Source organism: Stenella coeruleoalba, assembly GCF_951394435.1.
Source record: "Stenella coeruleoalba genome assembly, chromosome: 1".
Lineage (NCBI taxonomy): Eukaryota > Metazoa > Chordata > Mammalia > Artiodactyla > Delphinidae > Stenella > Stenella coeruleoalba.
This window is the reverse complement of record NC_137169.1, coordinates 153,479,773-153,504,972: the sequence shown is the minus strand read 5'-3', so window position 1 is coordinate 153,504,972 and position 25,200 is coordinate 153,479,773. Positions and strand designations below refer to the sequence as shown.

General features: G+C 38.2%; 1 protein-coding gene across 1 annotated transcript in view; it reads left to right on the top strand.

The window, feature by feature from the left end:
- Positions 1-1,091: 1,091 nt before the first annotated feature.
- Positions 1,092-25,200, top strand: part of KMO (kynurenine 3-monooxygenase) — a gene marked incomplete at both ends in the record, with an annotated part of 54,013 nt that continues 29,904 nt past the window's right edge. The window contains 4 exons of the mRNA XM_079941645.1: positions 1,092-1,145; positions 21,383-21,452; positions 22,999-23,096; positions 24,305-24,394. Coding sequence (XP_079797771.1) covers positions 1,092-1,145; positions 21,383-21,452; positions 22,999-23,096; positions 24,305-24,394 — 312 coding nt within the window. The remainder of the gene's footprint in view (positions 1,146-21,382; positions 21,453-22,998; positions 23,097-24,304; positions 24,395-25,200) is intronic.

The window sequence follows — 25,200 nt, the reverse complement described above, 5'->3', positions numbered from 1 at the left end:
GAGAGAGAGAGAGAGAGAAAGAGAGTGCTGTTTACAGAAGAGTAGGGAAACCCAGACACCAAAACAGTGGATGTCTCTGGGCAGGAGAAATAGGTGGCCAAGGGACAGGATTAGAAGAAAAATGACTATTCACTGTATACCCTTTTGTGCCTCTTGTATTTCATACCATGTGAATGTAATATTACCTATTGTAAATAAATAAATAAAAATTCCTAACAACTTCTTCTAGCAACTCTAACCATACTTATCCACAAGGGTCACTATTGAATGATGTCTAACTCTAGTTCCTCACCAGGGAAAAACCGTTCTGAAGTCTGTCTGCCCTCACCAGGGAGAAAGCATCTTCATTTATGTTCTTACTTTATTTTACACATCATGCTCCATTTTAAAGAAACCCTCAATTCAAAAATATGCACAAAAAATTTAAAATATGCTTTTAAAATGGGGTTAAAGAAGACAAAGAAATGGAAAGATAATATGAAACCATGAGTGAATTTATAAAAAGCATAATATTAACCATCTCCCCTAGAGTTAATGCACAAATTAGATTCTAATGTTTCTAGCATTTGATGCAAAAAAAGACAATCCATGAGGACCATTTAGCTGAAATTCCTGACCAGTCTTAATAACAAGAATAATCCACAGATCAATTATGAAACCATGCCATCTTCCTAAGAAAAGTGTAAGATGCTCTGGGACATGAGACCAGGGAAGTATCATTCATGGTTAGTCATGGATGAAAATGAAAGTAAGAATACACAGTTTAGAAAAGGAAGAAGAAAAGCTGTAAAACTGTGCTTTAAAAATTCTGTTTTACACATAAGATAGTGAGTAGCTTCACTTGTCTGGATTTTTCAAATTTTGATTATTGCAATGAATTCCCTTTTTTCCTAAAGTTGAGCTGATTGTCCTTTGGGCAACTAACGGGTTAAATGCTACCTTCTAAGTTCAAGGAAAATTAGCCTTGCTCAAATAATGCTGCTGGCTCACAATTGCAGGGCTTTGGGCAAAGACCGGAGGAAATCAGTGTGTAGGAGACAGTCTTCTCCGTGACAAGACCAGCAAAAATTATGGAAACCACTTTGGCAGTGATGGATTCTTCTGATATTCAAAGGAAAAACATAGCTGTCATTGGTGGTGGCTTGGTAAGAATCTCTTTGGATATATTATTCCTGTTAGCAGTATTATATTAATTATCATTACTCTTTTTTATTTGTTTATCAGAGATTAACTTCTTTAATTTTTTTCTTCCAGTTTTATTGAGGTATAATTGACATACAACACTGTATAAGTTTAAAGTGTACAGCATAATGATTTGACTTATATACATCATGAGATGATTGCTGCAATAAGTTTAGTGAACATTATCCCTCATCTCATACAGATAACAAAATAAAAGAAAAAGATCTTCTGTGATGAGAACTCTTAGGATTTACTTTCTTAACTTTCATATATAATATATAACAGTATTAATTACATGTTGTACATTACACCCTTAGTGCTTATTTACATTATAACTGTAAGTTTGTACTTTTTGACCACGTGTTTGTTGTCATACAGAGATACTATATAATTATTGACTATATTCCTCACGATGTACAGTTCATTTATCTTGTAAGTGGAAGTTTGTACCTCTAATCTTCCTTACCTATTTCACGTATTTTAATGATTATTACTAATCATTTGTAAGGATTGTTCACTTTCTTTTGAAACTTTTCTGATATTTAAATACACCTTTTTAAAATGTGGTATTAGTTTAGTTTGCTCTTTTCTAGAAAAGCGATTTTATTTCCATTAAATACAAAAGTGTCTGTTTTCCCCTGCTTTTTCAGTACAGCATTTTTAAAATAGAAAATAAAGCAAATCGAATTTGATTAATCCCCAAATTGGCTACTCTTTAAAAACAGATTATTAGTGTAAATAGTCATTTTAATCAAAACATTTGCCCCACTTTGGTTAATAACTCAGTTTATACTGTCTAATAAGAATAAAAGGGTCAAGAAACATGAAGTTAATGCAAAACTATCATGTTGAATGTTCACTAGTTATCTGAGTACTTGGGAGTAAAACCTGTTTAGTCACCTTATTTGGCTGGCGCAGTGGAGCTGGTCCTAGGGTGGTGAAGTTAGGCCTCCTCTCTCACAGAGCCGGTGAGATGAAGGGGCTGAGATGGCCCACATTTAGCAAGATGTAGGAGGGGGCTCTCCTCTGCTCTGTCGTTATTATATGAAAGCTAGCTCTGCTTAATGTGGGGCTGCATCAGCTAAACTGTATTTCCCCTCCCTTAGCAGAACTCCTATTTTGGAGTAAAAATATCCCCATTAGTTAAAGTTTAATCATTTTGGTTTTGCTTTTGGTCTAATGATTTGCAGGCCTTTAGCTCATTCATTCATTTACTCAACAAAAATTTATTAAGGGCCTAATATGTGCCAGACACTGTTCTGGGTTGTATATAGATCAGTATATTTTATATCGCACATAGAGTTATACAGTTTGTACTAATTCTGACTTTTGTTTTGCCTTCTTTCTTGTGTTTTCCCCAAAGTACGATGATAGTTCTAACTTTTCTTGTTCTAAATTTCAAAATGCTAAGGAAGGTTACCACATGTCTTGTTGGCCAATGCATGTGACATGTGTCATCATTTCTTATTACTTCATACCAGGCTTCAGTCCAGTTTTTTCCTTTCTAAATTTTACATAAAAGGAGAATTCATGTATTCAACAAAATCTTATTGGGTGCCAGCTATGTGCTAACATTGCTTTAGGTACTAGGGATACAGTGGTGAACATTCAGGGAGGAGAAAGACAATGGAGAAGAAAACGAATAAATAAATTCGGTGAGACCTAAGCACTATGAAAGAAATGCAAGCAGGGTAATGCGGTAGTGTCTTAACGGGTGTCCATTTAGAGTGTGCTCAGGGGCAGCCTTTCTGAGGGGGAGGCATACGACCTGAATGATGAGAAGGAAGGAACCATGCGAAGGGCTACAGAAAGAGCATCTTGGGTAGATGAACGACTGTCCGAAGAGAAACACTGAGGCGATAGATAATGGGCTGGGCACTTTGTTGGAGCAGACAGAAAGGCAGAAAGAATGAGAGTGGAGAAGAGTAGCTGCTGAGGCTGGGGAGAATGAAATAGCCAGAGATCCTAGGATCTTAGAGGGCAAGGCAGACAGATTTTATCCTAGACACAATGGAAAACCATTGGAAGATCTTAGGTAGGAAAGCAAGCTGCGATTTTAAGATTCCTTAGGCTGTTATGTAGAGAAGAGTTGGGAAAATTGTAAGAAGACCAGATACACCAGTTAAGAGGCTGTTGTGTTTGTCCAAGACTTGGACTAGGGTGGCAGCAGTGATATATCTTAAAATGTCTTAGAAGTCCAAGGGGAGATAACAAATATGTGATTGGATATATGATTTTGGAAGGCATAAAAATGGGTATCATCCACAGATTTCTCCCCGAATAACACTTGAACTCTTCATCATGTAAACACGTCATTATCTGTGCATGCATACATACATGTGCTAGAAAAATAGAAGACATGAATTAATACACGTGTATTAACAAGCAACTAAAATTCCTCTGCAAAGGAATTCTATTTACCTTATTGCTCAGGTCCATGCCTAGGAATCATGTTCTTTTTTTCATTTTATGCAAACCCCATTCCTCTTTCACTCTACCAGTAAGCCTTGGTGGCTCTATATCCAAGATATATTTCAATTCTGGCCATTGCTAACATCCTAGTCCAGGCCATCAACATCCTTCATCCATAGTCCTGATTTCCTCCTAAGTGGTCTCCCAGCTTCTACTCTTATCCACAGGCAGTTACACAGCAGCCACTTTTAAATCATTAGTGTGATAATTATCACTGTTTGCTTAAAACCTTCCAGTGGTTTCCCATTACAAAAAAAATAAAATCCAAACTCCTTACCAAAGGCCCTACAGGAACTGAGCCTGTCTACCTGCCTGGCCTCATCTTTTCCCTGTTTTTTGTTTTTTTGTATTATTTATCAGTATCTGAACTTACACACTTTATTTGTTTTTGGTAAATAAAGGTAAACTCTTTATTAAATATCTACTCCAACTAGGATATAGACTCTTATGGCTGGAACCATACCTAACATTGCTTAATGTCATTATTTAGTTAGTATTTGATGGATGAATGAATGAGAGGAATGAAAAACTCTTCTTAATGATATGAAGGTAAAAGAAATTTCATATTGGATGGAAGTCTGAATATTGAGGAAATTACGAAAAAAAAACATTGATTAAATAGAGCAATTCAAGAAGGTTAAATTCAATACATAAAGGACAAAATTATTTTCTTACCCATCTACTTCCTTGCATCTTCACTGTTGTGGCCTCTCCTGTTGCGGAGCACAGGCTCCGGACGCGCAGGCTCAGTGGCCATGGCTCACGGGTCTAGCCGCTCCGCGGCATGTGGGATCTTCCCGGACCAGGGCACGAACCTGTGTCCCCTGCATGGGCAGGCGGACTCTCAACCACTGCTCCACCAGGGAAGCCCCCTTGCATTTTTTCCCCCACCTTTCCCATACTCTTCCTCCCCATGGACTGATCCTAATCCTTTATACTGTCTACTACATTAAAGACTCTCTCTGGGCCCCAGGGGAAAAAAAGAAATGGAGCTGAGAACCTTTACTCGAAGTCCAAAGAATATAGTGAACGTATTTTTTTCCCAATGGTGCCTTGTCTAGTGAAAGATTACCCTTAGAATTTGTCTTTGCTCTAGTATAGTGATTATCTGATTCTGTGATTAACCAGTTGATTTCTGTTCTTTGAAGACATGTCAAGTCCAAAAGGTCAGAAGGAGCCAATAGATCAATGAAAGAATCTTACTCAGCAACTAAAGGTGAAAGAAACTGTAAACCATGGTCATAAATTGGTGAAAGTTGAGCTATTGAAGAGTGGAAAAAGATGTTAAAACAGTTTTTCAAGAACGTTAATCTGGATATTTAGCAAAATGAATGTATTGGCTTAGTTATCTTCCTTCTCGTGGGAAACACTGCTCCCAACCCCTTCCCCTGCAATGGTCATTACCTCCCCTTCCCCTGCAACGCACACAGAGCTTTGCTTGCCTTTCTCACAGACTGCATTCTGTGAAAGTTATAGATATGCAGAGTGTATTCCCCATAGAAGGTTTTTAACTTCATGAGTCTAAAGATTTTCTTATCTTTGGGTCCTGCTCCCTTTCCTTTTATGAAGGTTATCCCAGTGCCTTATACTGTCAAACACACTAAAATATTTTGTGTGCATGAGTTTGCTTTCAGAACAAAATGGGGATCATGCTCTTAGAAGTTATGGGCAATTAAAAGAAAGACAATATTTTTCATCAGAATGGAATCATAAGGAATGCAGTCCTTTGAAGGACTAATTTGAAAAACAATCTCTACTTTTCAGGCTGGAAGGAGTTTTACAGTTTTCCAATTCTAACAAGTTGACCTAGCGGAAAAAACTGCCACACAAGCTGCCTTACTTTGTGTTAGAGTGAGGTGTGTTTTCTTCCCAAAGCGACAAGCCAGAGAAGTCAAAAGAAAGGCCATCTATCCTGCACATATGTCCTTAAGATATGTAGGTATTCAGATCCTTGGTATTCAGAAATGCTGCTTCTGAGGTGACTATTTTCAATGTTTACAGGTATGATGAAAATGACCAGAGATTTCAGTGACAACTACAGCTACTAAGCCCTCACTTTTTGGCTGAAGTTTAAGAGTTTTAGCTGAAAGGACTATTAAGCATTCCAGCCTTAGCTGCAGCCTTCTGTTGAAGTATGTGTTCATTGTTCCGGCACACACTTTGAAGATGTATTTTAGGGCAATATTGAAGCATTTCTTTTGTCTCCCCTGCTGACAAGCAACCCCACTCCATTCTCCCTATGTTTGTTTGACCCAGCAAAATTCTCCATTAAGAGCTATTTAGAGGGTAAAGTCATTCAAAACATCAGGGTAAGGAGAGTTGTGCATTTTATGACTTACTGTCGTTAATTGTGCCCTCTCCCCTAGTATTCAAGTCATTGCCTTTGAAACTGCTTGACCTTGATTCTATGAGAGGTTGTGTCTCACTTCTATAGATGATAATTCTGTCACAGATTTATAGGCTCAATATAGTCCTGATACCAAATTGGCCCTAGATGGTGCTTTCTGCCCCTTCTCCCTAGGATCTTTCCCCTCAGAGCTCACTCTTCACTCAGCTCAGTTGGACAGAAAGAGCAGAAGACAGTGAAGAGGAGGAGAGGCTGCAACCAGCTGGAAGCCCAAGAAATCCTACCCTCTCTGCATCTTGTTTGCTTCATCATGGGCTAAAACTAGGTCCCTAGATCTTTTTTTTTTTTCCTACTTGTTTTATTTTTATTATTTATTTATTTATTAACATCTTTATTGGAGTATAATTGCTTTACAATGTTGTGTTAGTTTCTGCCGTATAACAAAGTGAATCAGCTATACATATACATATATCCCCATATCCCCTCCCTCTTGCGTCTCCCTCCCACCCTCCCTATCCCACCCCTCTAGGAGGTCATAAAGCCCCGAGCTGATCCCCCTGTGCTATGCAGCTGCTTCCCACTAGCTATCTATTTTACATTTGGTAGTGTATATAAGTCCATGCCTCTCTCTCACTTCTCTCCAGCTTATAATTACTGCTCCCCGTGTCCTCAAGTCCATTCTCTACGTCTGCGTCTTTATTCCTGTCCTGCCCCTAGGTTCTTCAGGACCATCTGTTTTTTTTTTAGATTCCATATATATGTGTTAGCATACGGTATTTGTTTTTCTCTTTCTGACTTACTTCACTCTGTATGACAGTCTCTAGATCCATCCACCTCACTATAAATAACTCAGTTTCGTTTCTTTCATGGCTGAGAAATATTCCATTGTATATATGTGCCGGTCCCTAGGTCTTTTAATTCTACTATTATGCTGCTTCTTTTTCATACTTCCTCACTCACAGATCGCTATCTTTGTTCTCATGTAGTCTTCGTAAAAACAGAAATCAAATGTCACCCAGAATTTTTACTTTCTATAAAATAAATATTCTAGACACATACAAACCATCAAATGTTTCATAATCTTTGGTCAAGGTCTATATATAATTCCATGTATAGGTCTATATATAGTTGGTTCAAGTGTCTACTTTTTATTTTATGCAAATATTGATGAGACAAACCATGTAAATAACTTAATTACCTTTATTATTATTGTTGTTCTATTAATATTAAAATAAAACTCTATTCAGTCCACTCTTATTTTCTGCTCTTCAGGCACTAAAATCTGTGTATGAAAAACCTTTATTACTGCCCTGATATCTAGCAACTTCTACAAACAGAAGTAGAGTGGATTTATTTTGTGACCACAGACATCATCCTGCGGTTGCTCAATGGCTAGGGACAAGTTTTCATCTCACTCTACCAGCTTTCCTCAATCTCTTTTGTAATTTTGCTGTGCTTCATTTCCTCCCACCGAACAAGCTTTCTTTCAGCTATCTCGCTCAAGTATCTATATTTCTCTAACACACCAGACTAACATTTTGAGATTTTTTTTTTTGTTTTGCTATCCTGATGGACTTCTAAGTTGCCTCATAAATCCTGTTCTCACCTACATAAAACAGAATTCCTTGCTCAGAGTTTATTTCATTTGCTACCTGATGAGCAGTACCTGGAATGGAACCAGTAACTCTAGACAGATCAAAGTATTATTAACTCCCTGCAAGGAACGTGTTTTGCTTTCCTTTTCATTGGTTCCGAAATACTCTGTTTGTCCATCTGTCCATAAACATCTATCCATCCACCTATTCATCTATCTGTCCACTCAAAGAGAAAAGAGCACTCCTCCACTGTTGATGATAATCTAAATTGGTACTTTTTTCTGGAAGACAATTTGAAAAAATACATGCTGATTGTCTTAAAAATAGGCGGGAATTGTGGAAAGCAGCATCAGCTCTCTCTCTCGAAGTCAGCCTCAGCAAGGCACTGCATTTAGAGGAACGATCGTCCTTCAACCTGAGGGGAATTAAAAGCATTAAAATCTTTAACGTGGTCTCCCCAAAACACCAAATCTGGAATATGTTCAAAACCTGTAACAAAACCTTCTAAAAATCTCACTCACTCTCAGTCTCTTTCATGTACTTTGCAGCTATTCCAAAAACAAAACCAAAGAAAATACAGCAAACTCCTCCCACACTCCAGGCAATCAAAATCATCTCCTCCACTTATCTCAGATTTTCTTCTCCCTCCTTTCTTGTTACCCTGTTATATTTATTCCATTCCCCCCTGGTACTAAGGCCTAAGAACCAATGGGGCAGACAGAAAGAGGGTGTAGATCTCAGAAGTTTCTGAAAGTTTGGTCCCTGCCACTAAGACTTGTGCTTTGATGGACCATTTCATTACTGTGATTTTATCAAAAGAACTCAGTGGGCACCATGCAATCATTTATAATCCTAAAAAATTAAAATAACTCAAATGTACAAATATAAGGGCATTGCATACAATGAAATGTAATGCAACTATCAAGTATTATGATTTAAAGTATTTTATGACTTGGAAATATATTCACAGTATACAATTCATTTTTTAAAGGAAATTATGAAATAAAATATATATCCTGCTACCATTTTTAAAAGAAATATCGTTTGCTTTACATACATAGAAAATCTTAACACCAGTTCTCCCTGATGGTAAGATTGTAGGAGATTACATTTTTCTTCATGTTTATCTGTATTTTCTAATGTTTTATTAAAAAATGTTAAGGTTTTTACTAACTATCAGGTCTGTACCAGAAATAGAAAGATTGATAAAGTACAAGCCATACACCACATATCATTATTCCCTGGACACTCACAGCCTGGTGGGAAAGTCAGACAGGAATGTAAATAAATAATTTAGTTAATTATGAGAGACGTTAAAACACACACACACACACACACACACACACACACACACATATATACATCCATGGAATTAAAGAAGAAAAGACAAGTCTTTTGGAGTAGGAGAGATACTGAGAGAAATTGCACAGAGGACATGAGTCTTGAATGAAGGCTAAAGCAGAAAAAAATAGTCCAGGCAAAGGGAACATTAGATTCAAAGGCACATAAATATAAAAGTGCATGGCATATTCAGGAAATATACAGTGACTTTGGTATACCTCTTACAGATAGTACAAGGGAATAGCAAAAAATGAGCTGGAGAGAGAGGCTGGGTTCCCATGTAAAAGTCTTTTATGCCATGTTGAAAATTTGGGACTTTTTCCTAAGGAGCCATTAAAGGATTTTAAGAAAGAAAATGCATCATTTGATTTCTGTTTTAGAAGATAACTAGCTCTGGTGGAAGTATGGCTTAAATAGGTAGAGACTGGGGGGGAGGGAGAGTTATTAGAAAACTTGTAGTAGTTCCAGTGAAGGGTAATGGCATAACATACACAATTCTAGCAGATGGAATTGTTACAAAGTATGAAGACCTTTTTTAAAAATATATTTATTCATTATTTATTTATTTAGGCTGCGCTGGGTCTTAGCTGTGGCATGAGGGATCTTTGTTGTGGCACATGGGATGTTTTGTTGCGGCACGTGGGATCTTTAGTTGCGGCATGTGGGATCTTTTTTAGTTGCAGCATGTGGACTTCTTAGTTGTGGCATGCAAACTCTTAGTTGTGGCATGCATGTGGGATCTAGTTCCCCAACCAGGGATCGAACACAGGCCCCCTGCTTTGGGAGCTCAGAGTCTTACCCACTGGACCACCAGGGAAGTCCCTGAAGACACTTTTATTTGCTTATTTCAGAGTAAGTACAGTTAACAGTCTTGTTCTTCTCATTACATTGCTATGTTCAAAGATCAAATTCTTCAGAGATCAAGCTATAGTTTCATGAGTAGGAGGTAGTAACAGACTTTACTAAAGTCTGTTTGGTGACAGACTCATAAACAAACAAACTCTGTGACTCTTAGGGAGAGTTTTATATGCTTCATTATGTTGACACTATGGGTCAACATAGGTGACACATGTTTAACATTACATTATCAGATTAATTTCAAACACATTACATTAAAAGGCATAAAAGGTATGACATGTTTATAATCATGTTGCCTCTTCCTGTCAAAGTCAGCATTTATAAATTAAAAGGTACAGTTTTCTCATGATCATTGGACACTTGAACGATCATTGCTGAAGAGGTCACATGGGAATCAGCAGAAAGTTAATGAATCCTATTACAAAAAGCCACACCTGCTGAATGCTGAGCTTATCTCACTCACATTTATATAAAAGAAAATTTCAAATTATCTTTTAAATTGGTAAGTTAGGCATCAATATAATGGGCCAGCGTGAGTCAAAGCATATGACCTTTAAAGAAGGAAGTAAGACAAGAGGAAGTAGAGAAATGGAAGAACAATAAATTGGGTAAATACATAATTACATAACCTAGGAATCTCATCAGAGCTCTGTTTAAGCAAACAGGCTAGAGCAGTTGTTAATAAAACATTTAATTTACAAATTATTTTATGATCAAAACTGTTTACTATTGTGGACTATTGGTGTTTCAAAAGAAATATAGAGATTTTTCATAATTGTCCATGTCATTAATAGAACTGTCTTAGCTCTGTCCAGGCTTAACTCTAAGAACTGGCATGAAAACTGCTGATTGCTCCCAGGAGTCTAACCCTGCCTAGTTTCTTCTCTCCTCTCACCACCCTCCTCCCCTATTGATTTATAGGAACCAGCTGTGCCTTAACCGAGAGTTTGTGGTGTGCTCAGAATGATGTACACACATTTTCCTTTGCATTTATATCTTTATGTCTTGCTAGCCTTTTTGCCTGTGTAACAACTAAACAAGGCACTTCATCCCTGATTAAGTGCATTTTACACAAAGTAAGAAGGAGAAATAAAGTTAGAGTCTGAAAAGTACTTTATTAGCCATGTTAACTAATCCTTCTAGTTGAATTTATGTAACATCTACCAATATTTTTTCTTTTAATTTTATTCAAACCTTAGTTATACAGAATTGGATGCCTTATTATGACTGGTCTTGGAGAAGGCATTTTTGTTTATTCTTTTGTGTGTTTATTAATAATAATAAGCAGCAGTACTTTTGAACTCGCCACTCAACCTGGAATTGATACATTGAATGACTTATAACAGTCTCTGTGCTTCTCTCCCACCCATTACATTGGCCTGAATCTCGTGTTTATCATTCTCTTGATTTTATATATATAAAAGTTTTATGTATATATGATATATGCTGATCATATATATACACACATAAATAATATGCTCCTAAAAATATATACTTCTGGTGCTTCCCTGGTGGCACAGTGGTTGAGAGTCCACCTGCCAATGCAGGGGGGGCGGGTTCGTGCCCCGGTCCGGGAGGATCCCACGTGCCGCGGAGCGGCTGGGCCCATGGGCCGTGGCCGCTAGGCCTGCGCATCTGGAGCCTGTGCTCTGCAATGGGAGAGGCCACAACATTAAGAGGCCCACGTACTACAAAAAAAAAAAAAAAAATTCTATAAAATATATACTTCTAAAAATTGTTATATACATGTATCTGTGGTTTAGTTGTAGTTGTCTTTATTATATGAGCATCACGCAGTATGAAGTCATCTGGGACATGTTCTTTTTACTTGTAGTGTTACTAATATATTCATATTGTAGTATTTTATTGTGTAAATATACCATAATTTATTTGTCCATACCTCTGTGATGGCTATTTAGGCTGCTTCCAGTATTTCGTTTATTTTTAGTTATGAAAACTGTGGCTCTGGATATCCTGGCATGTGTCTCCTGGAGTTTCTCTTGGGTATATGCCTTGAAGAGGAATTGCCGATTTGTCAGTGATGTGAATACTCAACTTGAGATCATTGCAAGCAATGCATAATAGATCCTATTGGCCCTCATCCTCTCTAGCCCTTGATATTTTCATGAACCAAGATTATATTTAACCCTATTGTGTCCATATCACCTGAGGTTCCTTCTTTTCCTTCTACCTCATGAGGAACCATTTATACATGCTCAATTGGTAAACACAAGAAGTGTTAGAGAGGTAGAGATCAACACTTCCAACCTTAGAAAGGATTGAAGGAGAATCTCCACCTGAGTCAGCTTCATCTCCCAAGATCCTGGAATCAAATTTTGGTCAAAGAAAAGTAACATAACAAACCCATGAAAGTAGACCATTGGCCCACCATTGGCTTGGAACTGAGCCTGTTCTGAACTCAGTCACTGAGACTCTTGTTTGTATGTCATTTGTTACAGCTCATTTACTCTATAATTCAAGTTGAATTCCCAGGAAACAGATGAATGGATTTCTTGCTTCTGAGTCTCAGTTTCTCCACTTTTCTGTCATTGTCACCAAAGGCAAGTTCGTCTGCCTGACACACAGTGAGGCCAAACAAACCAAAATGTTGGAGTTTGGAGCAGAGGAAGCTTTATTGCAGGGCCATGCCAGGAGACGGTGGCTCGTGCCCAGAAAACCCGGAACTCCCTGAAGGTTTCAGCAAAGCATTTTTAAAGGCCAGGTGAGGGGTGGGTATCGCAGGGCATGTGATCAGCTCATGCACAATTCTCTGGTTCGTCGATAGTGAGGTAACAGAGCAGTGTCACAGGGGTTAACATTATCAATCCTTAGGCTTCAGGAGGTGTGGGGGCTGTGTGCTCATGGTCACCAAGTAGTTAACACCTTCCATTTGGTGTGGGGGGGGAGGGGTTCATATCTGTAAAACAACTCAGGAAATGTGCATCAGATACTATTATCTAGGTACTTCAGAGAACAGCTAAAGCAGAGGACATGGAGGAAGGGCATGCCCTGGGATGGCCCTAAAGGGTCCTGCTCGGTTACACAATTTCCCTATATTAGGTTCACTGACCTTTCATTGTTTAGATCGTGGCTTGTGTATCCTACTGTCTTTCTCCCTGGTCTGTTTTCCCAGTAAGAAAAACTCATTTCTAAATTATTTCCTCTAGCCTCATTCCAACTTTCCTGACCCAGTTGGTCTCCTGATCAATATCCTTCCCCTGTCCTGCTTTCCACAAACATAAAAGAAGCAGTTATGATTATAATACTGTGAAAGAAAGAGGAGTTTCACAATCCTTTCTCTTTTCCTTCAGTGAGACTTATTCTATCTAGCCTTTCTATTTTTTTCCCTAATGCTATAGAGCAATTTAGCCTTTGGAAGAAATTTATTTTATTGTATGAACTTTAGTTAGCTTACAGTTTTTCTTTTCCTTGATACAACTTACTACTATTGCCCTTACTAGATATTCTTTAACACACATGTGAAAGGAAGATAGGCAGGCAACTTTTCATAAGCTGGAAGAAATCAGGGGAGGAAAAAAGGGAATTAAGAAGATCAAAGGAGGGCTTCCCTGGTGGTGCAGTGGTTGAGAGTCCGCCTACCGATGCAGGGGACACGGGTTCGTGCCCCGGTCTGAGAAGATCCCACATGCCGCGGAGCGTCTGGAGCCTGTGCTCCGCAACGGGAGAGGCCACAACAGTGAGAGGCCCGCGTACCGAAAAAAAGAAAAAAGATCAAAGGAGCTGTGATTAGTGAAACACAAAAGAGTCCAGGGCCTTGCTGGAAAGGTGTGAAGAAAGGCATGAAAAAGATATTAAGACACACAGTTTTTTATGCCAAGCACCAAGTCATACTGTCAGCTGAGATAGCTTGATCACTGATGAGAAAATGATGACAATACAAGGTGAAGTCACTTCAGACTGAGGGATTAAGAGGGAAGCAATTTGTAATGATCTCTTCAGACACATCAAATGTTAGCAAGTAATGTGTTCTCAATTTAAGTAGTGGCTACACAGGAAAAAATGGTTTGCTTATTTATTTATTTACTTACTTTTTTTTTTGTTTGGCTGCACTGGCTCTTTGTTGCTGCGCACGGGCTATCTCCAGTTGCGGCGAGTGAGAGCTACTCTTTGTTGTGGTTCTCGGGCTTCTCATTGTGGTGGCTTCTCTCGTTGCGGAGCACGGGCTCTAGAGTGCGCAGGCTTCAGTAGTTGTGGTGCGTGGGCTTAGTTGCCCTGCAGCATGTGGGATCTTCCTGGACCAGGGGTCGAATCTGTGTCCCCTGCATTGGCAGGCAGATTCTTCACCACTGGACCACCAAGGAAGTCCTTACTTACTTATTATGAGTATATTTTTTAGAACAGTTTAAGGTTCACAGCAAAATTAAGGGGAATACAGAGATTTCCCATATACCTCTGGCCCCATTATCAACCACCCCCACCAGAATGGTATATTTGCTGCAGTTGATGAACCTACATTGATACATCATTATCACTCAAATTTCATAGTTTACCTTGTTCACTCTTGGTGTTGTACATTCTGTGGGTTTGGATAAATGTATAAAATTAGGGTATCATACAGAGTATTTTCAATGTCCTAAAAATCCTCTATGTTCTGCCTACTTACCACCCCTTACCTCTGGTATATTTATTTAACAAAATAATTCAACATGGATTTCTTGGTTGGCCTTTCAGGATATTAAATATGTGAATTGCTTTGCAAAATTAAATTTTTAAACTTTCCACACACTTAATGGTTTAAATAGGGACTGACTACAAAATAACCATCACAGTCTACAGAAATTGAATAACATGAAGAAAGTTAGGTGGCTGCAGTATCCATGGTGAGAGGAGACACAAGCCCTGAACCATCAGATTATTAAGAAAAAGAATATCTAAGTGCTTAGACGTTAAGTTGCCTTGGAGCAGAGAAAAAAAACTCAGGTGGAGTAAATAGAAGAGGACTCAGGTCCTCCTGTGCCTACAATTGTACTAATAGGGCCCCTAAACACTGCCCAGGTGCAAGCCCCTCTCCTTAATCCCCACATCCACTGGGGGCTGCTGAGAACACAGCAGCCTCACATCTCAGAGCTCCTCTAGTTAAGTGTGCCCTCGCAGGTGTACCCTCATCCATATCTGTGATTCCTGTCTCCCTGCTGAACTTCTCTTTTCTCCCTTCCCTTCCAAAATCTTCCACAGAGCCCACTGGATCTGTTTTTTGTAGGCAAAATTTCCAGTGTTTTTGCTTTACTTATTGCATTTTCCCTCAGACTCCTGGCCTTAGCTTAAACCTGAGGACAGCAGCTCTCTTGCAGCCTTCTCCCACAGCTCAAGTATCTCAAGATTGGGAGTTGCCATGGTACCCTTACTCTACACCGAAACTTCCAGCCCTGTCTCCATTTTTATGTGCAAATCATTTGAGGTTACTTATACTACTTATATCACCTCTGTCCCCTCACTGTGGTCATCAATCAACCTCTAGGCCACTTCTACCCAATACTGAAGACTTCATAATCTTTCTTCTATACCCCAGCCCTGACATCACACTGAGTGACTATCAAAGTTTACATTGAAGACCCAACCAATTCCCTAGCCTGTTAGTTCCTAGAACTCTGTGCTTTCAATCCCTTCCACCTCCACCATACTTCAGTCTCCAAGTCCCATGACCACATCCTGGACCTCGACCTTGTCATTCCACAGAAGTGCCTCATCTACGATAATAGTGTTGGATTTAAGACTCTCTGTTCAAAGCCTCCTAACTTACTAGCTCTCTCATTCAGTTGCTTCTCCTACATCTATTCTTCACAGGGAACTCCGACTCCCCCCATTTATCAGTCCTCTCTGTTTTCCTTTCATCTCATCCAACTTAATTGTTACTGTTCATCAATCCAAATAATACTTCAACTCCTTGCTTTCTATTCCATCCAAATGGATGGATCCCACTCTGCTTGATTCCAGTGGTTTTCTTCCTCTCCATAGAATCCAAGCTGTTCAGTGCTACAATGAAAAAAATATAACAAAACCTCAAATCTTGGGGCCACTTTTAATTCATGGTCTCAATCTTCAACTGTATGCTATTCACCCATACTTCTACTTTATTGATTAAGAGGCTGTGTTCTGGAGACAGATTGGATCCATTTGAATCTTGATACCAACTCCAGCACTCACTAGCTGTGTTACCTTAGGTGAGCCACTTAACTTCTCTGTGCCTCAATTTCCATATCTGTAAAACAAGATAATAAAGTATCTACTTCATATGGCTGCAGAGAAGATTAAATGAGTTAGAGCAATGAATGAATGATACATAACAACTTCTTGTTGGGTTTGTACATTATTATTATTGTTTCTTTAATTGGATTTCTGTTTTATTCTTTCTAGTAGTTATTTTTAACCTTTATCATGTGTTCCTTCTGCTTAGAACCCTCTTCCTCCTGACCCACCCACACTTATTTGGCTGACTCCCACTCAATCTTTCAGTCTCAGGTTAGATTTCATTTTTTTCTGAGAAGTCATACCCTATTTTACTCTGTAACCCTACATTTGGGTTAAGGATCCTTTCTCCGTACTCTCATAGCTGTACTTCCCCCACCATGCTATTTATCACTGTGTTATAATCGACTGTAATCCCCTTGAGAGATCGAGATATATCTTGCTCTTGGTTGTATCCTTAGCATCTAGCACAGAGCTGGCACATAGGAAAAAATCAATATATATGTGCTAAATAAATATGTGAATAATATTTGAAAAAATGAAGATCCAGCCAAGACTGTGAACTCCCTTGGGACAGCCATTATGTATTATCTTTGGATCACTTTTAATGCCTAACAAAGATTCTTGTAATACTTAGGAATCAATAAATATTTTTCAAATAATCATTTTTCTATATCTCTTGAAAGTTGTTTCTAAAATTCCAAAGGATTCATACCCTTTATCAATTTGCTTCTTCTCTACATGTCAAAATAGTTTCATTCTTCAACTCAACTGAAACATAGTCTTCTCTAGTAAGCTTTTACCAATCCCTTTGTTCTGGCTATCTATTGCTGTGTAATAAACTACCCCAAAACTTAGTGGCCTAAAACAACAATCTATTATTACGCCTCACAGTTCTGTGGGTGTTCTGCCATATACCAGGGGCTGCAGTCATCTGAAGGCTTGACTAAGCTGGATGTCCAAGATGGCACACTCCCATGGCTGGCAGTTTGTGTTGGTTGTTGATGGGTGAAACGCTCAGCTGAGGCTCTTAACTAGAGCAACTGCATGGGTACTGTCCATGTGGCTTGGGTTTCTCACACATAACAGCCTCCAGATAGGTACTCTTCTTATATGATCACTGGCTTCCAAATGGCAGGAAGCAGAAGCTTCCAGGCCAGCTAAGGACTATGCCTGGAAATGGCTCAGATGTCGCTTCTACTGCATTTTATTGATCAAGGCTATCACAGGCCCTCCTGGATTCAAGAAAGTGAAGAAATAAACTCCACTTCTTGCTGAAGGAGTGTTGAGATCAAATAACAGAAGAGGTATTGTTATGACCATCTTTGAAAAATACAATCTGCTAGATCCCTTAAGGCAAAATTAATCCCTTCCTTGTATGTTCTGTAAGATTTCCTTTAGTCCTTTTTTTTTCTTTCTTTTAACATTGATTTCCACCTCTGGGCTGAGAATTATTTTGCAGGGAAAGGTATCTCAATCTATATGCACAAAACATTGGGTAAATGGAATAAAATTATATGACTAAAACATATAATTATTTAAAAATTATATATAAATGTTTTATGATTAAATTTATTATATTTTTTTTAACCAACCCATATATGAAATCCAGATACTGTGGGGGATCTGCAAAATTTTTATATAAAATCTACTAAACATTGATTAGTTTATATGTTTGTCTCTTCTTGAACTAGATTAAACTAGATTGAACTAGATTGACACCAGAACTAAATTAGGTGTCAGTGGGCCTGAGTACTTAGCTTGACAATCTTTAGATCCCTAAAATCTAGCAGATTAAATCATGCATAACAGATGCTCAATATAATTTGGCTTGGTTTGGTTATAAATTTTATTTAAAAATGTAATCTCTACCATTCATTTATACATTCAACAAATATTGATCAGGTACTGATTATGTTGCAAACACAATGGTTTTGGGCAGGGATAAATGGTGAACAAAAACAGTTTGCAGCTTAGTGGGGTAGACAGATATTGATTATAGAATCACCCTAAGGATGTAAACTTTCAATTGTGATAAGCACTTTGTATTAGTTTCCTAGGGCTGCCGTAACAGAATACCACAAACAAGTGGTTTAAAAAATAAATAGTTATTGTTTCACAGTTCTGGAGGCTGGAAGTCTAAAATCAAGGTGTCAGGAGGGTTGGCTCCTTCTGAGGGATGTGAGAGAAAGATCTGTTCCGGGTCTCTCTCCTTGGCTTGTAGATGGACGTCTTCTCCCTGTGTCTCTTCACATCATCTTCCCTCTATGAGTGTTTCAGTATCCAAATCCCCCTTTTTATAAGGACTCCCATCATATTGGATTTGGGGGCACCCTAGTGACCCCATTTTAACTTAATTACTTCTGTAAATACCTTGTCTCCAAATAAGGTCACACTGAGTTACTGGGGTTAAGACTTCATCATATGAATTTGGGGGTGTCACAATTCAACCCTTAACATTTCTCAAAGGAAAAGTCTGTAGCACTATGAGAACTCATAAGAAGGGGTTTGAGGTAGTTAGAGTGGCTGAAGAAGGCTTCCTTAAGGAAGTAAAGCTGAGTGGAGACCTGAGGATGAATGGGCATTTACTAGAAAAAGAGGAAAGAGAAGAAGATTGTAAGCCACAGAAATCTTTTGGTGAGGGAGAGCATGATGAGTACAAGCAGCTGAAAGAAGGCTAGCAAAGCTGGGGCAGAACAGTGATGTGATCTCCATAATGTAAAAATATTATGGAGAAAATCTTAGGCCTACAATGATGTCATTTTTCTCTGAGAAGATTATGTTTGCTTCTGTCAGGTGGCTGTGGTCACCAGCAATCCCAGATGAACATAATCCAATCAGGGCTAGAGATGGTTCCTAAGCCTACTTTGGTCCTTTTGATCATTGATTTATTTCCAGTTTACCCTACTTCTAAGATATACCTGTTTAGGGTCCTAACCCAAAGCCTGGGCATTTATTAAACCCTCCTGAACAGGAGGTTGGGGTACATGTCCTACACTCCAGATTTTGTCCCTCTAACTTCATGAATCTATCAAAAATTCTGTTGAAATTCTTTGCCTCCCCTGTAATCAGTAGATAACCCTAGGTGTGGCTCCAAATGCCAAGTTCACCTGCCTGGGCTTTCTTTTTCTCTTAGCAGAAGATTTCGTTCAAATGACCTGTTTCACTATTACACCAAATGGCTGCTTGTGGAGAATCAATGGTCAAGAAGTCAGATGAATGCTGGTAGAATAAAAAGGAAACGACATTAATCGAGCACAATGATTATGATAACTAGCAGCAGAATGGTGAAAATGAAAAGAGATGGATAGATGGAGAAACATTACAGGGTAGAATTGGCAGAACTTGGAATGGATTGGATGTGGAGAATGAGAGAGAGAGAGGTGCCACAGACGACTCTTAGATTTCTAGCTTGAGCAACTGGATGGATGAGATGTCATTCATTGAGACATCCCATCTATCCCATGTGAAGAGAACTGACACAATTTGGGGCAAGGGTCACAAGTTTCTATTTGTATCTGTTGATTCTGAGGTGCTTTGAGACATTTAAAAAGGTACATCAATTAAACATCTATATGCATGAGCTCAAAAAAGAGATCTGAGTGGGAGATGTAAGTTTTTGCATCACCATGGATGTGGAAGATAGACCAGGATGGAGGTTTAAGAAGCCCCAACATTTGATTGTCCTTCTTTGCAAGGGTGAAAGACAGAAAGAGGCAATGGCCAGAGATGTATGGAAAAAAACAGAAAATGAAGGAAATTTAGTGTTTCAAGAAGAAAGGTTAGTTAACAGTATTGAATGCTGCTGAAAATTCGAGTGTGATAATTAAATATAGATGGCGTTCTTAAATTTAAGTTGCTAGTGGTGAGGCATTAATCACTGCAACCTATATAAAGCTATTTAGGAGGGCAACGCTATAAAGCTTTGAGAAGACAATATACAAAAACGTTGTTATAATCTCAAAGTAGGGAAGGATTTCTTAAGCAGGACACCAAATGCATTAACAATAATGTAAAAGATTCTTAAATGTGACTACATTAAAATAGATTCTCATCATTAAAGATACTATATAGTTTAAAAAGCAAGCCACAGAATGGAAGAAGATATTTGCAACATTTAAAAATGACAGACCCTGTACTCAGATCTCTGAATAGCTCAAATGATCGATAGAAGAAAAAACAGACAACTCAACCAAAAATGGGCAAGACAGACACTTTACAAGAGAGGAGATGCAAATAGGTAATCAATATATGAAAAAGTGTTCAATCTCTTTATTAATAACTATTTATTTATGTAAATTAAATCTATACTCCTCCTCACCTTACCCAACCACTACTATGTTTAAAAGTTTGAGAACACCAAATGCTGGCAGCAAAGATGAACTCTCAGAAGCTGCTGGTAGGAAAACACATTAGTATAAAATTTTGAAACAGTTTGGCATAATAAAGGTGAAGATACATAAACCTTTGACCAGGGATTCCACTTCTGTGCATAAAACCCTAGAGAAAAATCATGCACATGTGTGCCAGGACACATGTACAGAAATGTTCTTTGCAGCATTGTTAATTAACCCAGGCCATCAATTCACAATATACACATCTATCAAACCATTATGCTGTATACCTTAAATTTATACAATTTATATATTGATTAGATCTCAATAAAACTGGAAAAAATAATATTCTCTGGACAGAAACAACTCAAATGTCCTTCAACAGTAAAACAGTTAAATAGTCTGTGAGATTTCACATAATGAAGAATCATACAGTAATGAAAGTGGATTTTATGCGAGATCATATGGATGGATCTCATCAGCATATTATTGAGTTAAAGAAACATCTGCAAAAATAATACACAAGTGTGATTCTAATTATCTGATTCAAAAGCAGACAAAATTAAATTATATTGCCTAGGGAGGTATACCTAAGTGGTAAAAATATAAACAAGCAAAGATTGGTTATCACAAAAGTCGGAATGTTTACCTCTAGGTGAAAGTTTGGGGATTGTAACCGGGGAGGAGTTTGGGGGAGACATAGGAGATTGGCAATGTTCTACTTTTTGATCAGAGTGGCTATATGGGTGTTCGCTTTCTAATTATTCTGTAAACAGTACACATGGTTTATGATTGTTCTGTATGAAAGTTATATCTCATCATACAAAAGTAAAAAAAAAGGAAAAACCAAAACTTCCTTGAAAATTATACCACTTAATGTTGAGTTAATCCCATTATTTTTGCAAATGGTATTTTCCTGTAGTGATTGAGTAAATCAGTGTAATGACTGAGGCTATGACCACACATGATGTTGCATTTAGCCAGCAAAAATTCCCTGTATTTGTGGAATCAGATAAAAATTTGAAAAAAATTGCTTTGATTCCTAGGTGGGATCATTAAATGCATGCTTCCTTGCCAAGAGGAATTTCCAAGTTAATGTGTATGAAGCTAGAGAAGGTAAGACAATACTGAATAACGTGAGATGTTGTTCTGATTCTTTGACTTCTTCCTCCTTACATTTTTTTTCTTTTTTTTTTTAACATTGTTATTGGAGTATAATTGCTTTACAATGGTGTGTTAGTTTCTGCTTTATAACAAACTGAATCAGCTTTACATATACATATATCCCCATATCCCCTCCCTCTTGCATCTCCCTCCCACCCTCCCTATCCCACCCCTCTAGGTGGTCACAAAGCACCGAGCTGATCTCCCTGTGCTATGCAGCTGCTTCCCACTAGCTATCTATTTTACATTTGGTAGTGTATATATGTCCATGCCACTCTCTCACTTCTTCCCAGCTTACACTTCCCCCTCCCCGTGTCCTCAAGTCCATTCTCTACATCTACATCTTTATTCCTGTCCTGCCCCTAGGTTCTTCAGAACCATTTTTTTTTAGATTCCATATATATGTGTTTGCATACGGTATTTGTTTTTCTTTCTGACTTACTTCACTCTATATGAGAGTCTCTAGGTCCATCCACCTCACTGCAAATAACTCAACTTCATTTCTTTTTATGGCTGAGTAATATTCCATTGCATACATGTACCACATCTTCTTTATCCATTCATCTGTCAATGGACACTTAGGTTGCTTCCATGCCCTGGCTATTGTAAATAGAGCTATAGTGAACATTGTGGTACATGTCTCTCTCTTTTTTTAAAAAAAATATTTATTTATTTATTTTATGGTTGGGTTGGGTCTTCGTTTCTGTGCAAGGGCCTTCTCTAGTTGTGGCAAGCGAGGGCCACTCTTCATCGCAGTGCGCAGGCCTCTCACTATTGTGGCCTCTCTCGTTGCGGAGCACAGGCTTCAGACACGCAGGCTCAGTAGTTGTGGCTCACGGACCCAGTTGCTCCGTGGCATGTGGGATCTTCCCAGACCAGGGCTCAAACCTGTGTCCCCTGCATTGGCAGGCGGACTCCCAACCACTGTGCCACCAGAGAAGTCCCTACATGTCTCTTTTTGAATTATGGTTTTCTCAGTGTATATGCCCAGTAGTGGGATTGCTGGGTCGTATAGTAGTTCTATTTTTGTTTTTTAAAGAACCTGCATACTGTTTTCTATAGTGGCTATATCAATTTACATTCCTACCAACAGTGCAAGAGGGTTCCCTTTTCTCCACACCCTCTCCAGCATTTACTGTTTATAGATTTTTCGATGATGGCCATTCTGACCAGTGTGAGGTGATACCTCATTGTAGTTTTGATTTGCATTTCTCTAATGATTAGTGATGTTGAGCATCCTTTTATTTGTTTGTTGGCAACTCCTTAGATTTTAAAAAGAAAAAATATTTAAGAGATGCACTGTTAGATTTCATTAAAAACCTCAACTATCTAAATTTAATTTAATGCAAATATATTACTATCCGTGTTTTCTTTAAAAGAGTTAACAAGGTCTTTTAATTTGGTCCAGATGGCACCAGTTTTTCGGGTGCTCTATGCTCATCCCGTATTAGGATATAAGAAAGTGTGTGTAACATGGGGTTTACTTCCAATATCTTAGATATCCGAGTGACTAAATTTGCACGTGGAAGAAGCATTAATTTGGCCCTTTCTTATAGAGGACGACAAGCCTTGAAATCCATTGGCCTGGAAGATCAGGTACCTTGTTAATGCATTTTCCTTATAGAAAATAATATCTGCTGTTTTTCAACAACTGCACGGTCTTGATTTCTCCTAGTTCAAAGCACCACTTAATGCCAAAAAAACCTCTGCATGAGAGCTCATTTTACAAAGGTTTTCAAACTTCTAAATTTCACAACAGGGTGAACATTTCACACTTGAGGCACCTGGGGGGACCAGAGCAGGTTGTGGGGCAGGCAGATACTGTATCAGATGGGAACTTGATCATCACTTCTGACACTGGGCTCTCAACAGTATCGTGAACCTCTGCCTACAGAAGTGTGATCTGAGATGGCATCCAGGGTGAGAGGAGGCGGGCGAACTCCGTTCTTTTGACTACTTACGTCCATAATCTCTTATCCACAACTCTGTACTCCAGAAGTTCTGGGACTAGAAAGCTTTTTCATCACCCGCTCAGCAGCAAACTTGACCTGATGTGAGGCTCTTTATAGGCTTTTTTAAAAAAATCTCATTTCGTGTGAATGTGTTTTACTAAAGAAATATTGTATTAGGGGTGGTGCCCTAGACTCCTCTGTGTGTCATATAATAACCACATATGCACTACATTGCCTAGCTAAAATTTGAAAACTTCTAAATTCTGAAACCAATGAGCTCTCAGTGTTTGGATTGTGTGCCTGTTGCAGATTTTCCTTATATGGATTCAATGTTGCCAAACTTCTCACTATCATGTCTCTTGGAAATGTGAAGAGAAATAATATATTTTTATTGATAGCACTTTTGCAACAGTGTGTCTTTGAAATGATATATAAGTCAATATAACTGCCATTTGCATTTCCACATTTTTCTTAAGCATGTGTAGGAAAGCACTTTGCACTGGATTTCAGGAATCCTGGGATTTACTCCTCATGCATTACTCTCTTTTGTGATCATGAGAAAAATAACTTAATCTCTCTGACAATGAACCATTTCTTCGCTTGTAATATTTGCTTTAGACCAAATAAACTTGACGTCTATTCTAAAATCTAAAGGTTAAAAAAAACCTAAAAAGTAAAATTTGCAGGAACATAGTTTTTATTGATTTTCTACCATACTGTGTTCTCATGGACCTTTACATTTTTTGATTTTTGGAAAATACTTGAATAAGCACATTTTAAAATCGATATCTATCTTATTTGCATGATGCCACATTATGGAAATTGAAATTGATATTTCTGATTTTATTTCAGATTGTATCCCAAGGTATCCCCATGAGAGCAAGAATGATTCACTCTCTTTCAGGAAAAAAGTCTGCAATTCCCTATGGGACAAAGTCACAGGTAGGTTTAACTGGAGATACTTTTCTTGTAAAATGGTAATAACTGAGTCTAATGTCTGGAACCTGCTACTTTCTGTTCTGTTACTTGTCTGTTGGCCCTGCCTTTCTTCTCTAACCCTATCTTTGACATTGCTTGCCTGTTTAGAATGCAAGAACATATACTAGTTAATTCATATGAGATGCTTAGAAAGGGCCCAGTCCCTAATAACCATTCAATAATGGTTATTATTGTTATTGCTATTAGGCTGTTTTATGCCTCTATGCTTCACTCATACTGGCCTGGGATGCCCTTTCCCTCCCATCTCCTTTCAACTAGATAGAGATTACCATGTATTTATTGTTAAGCATACTATGCAAGAACAACGCTATGCAAACTTAAGTTTTATGATGCTATTGCCTCCCCCTGACTCTCTTTTCTCAAATTATTATTATTCTAGTTGTAATAGTTATAATAGAATTTATAGAATGAACTGGAAATGATTTCAGCATTGTATAATTTCTCAAACAGAGGCCAGATGATGATGTAGTGTTTAAGAAAGAAAATCCATTATCCTACTTTGTATTTTTCTTCTTATCTTTGAAATAGTAATGTACAGAGTTGGGCAAAGTATTTTTATCTGATTACACTTTCTTTCTGTGTTTATTTCTTTGAGAGAGAGAATGAATGTACCATAAATCTATCAACCATAGAAAAACCTCAGCTTACTTTATCCAGCAATGCCTCATTTTGCAGAGCCCAAGTGAGGTTCATATTCTTCTGACTCTCTGATCCTCTGCAGAGCGTCCATTGTAGGTAGATCAGCGCTT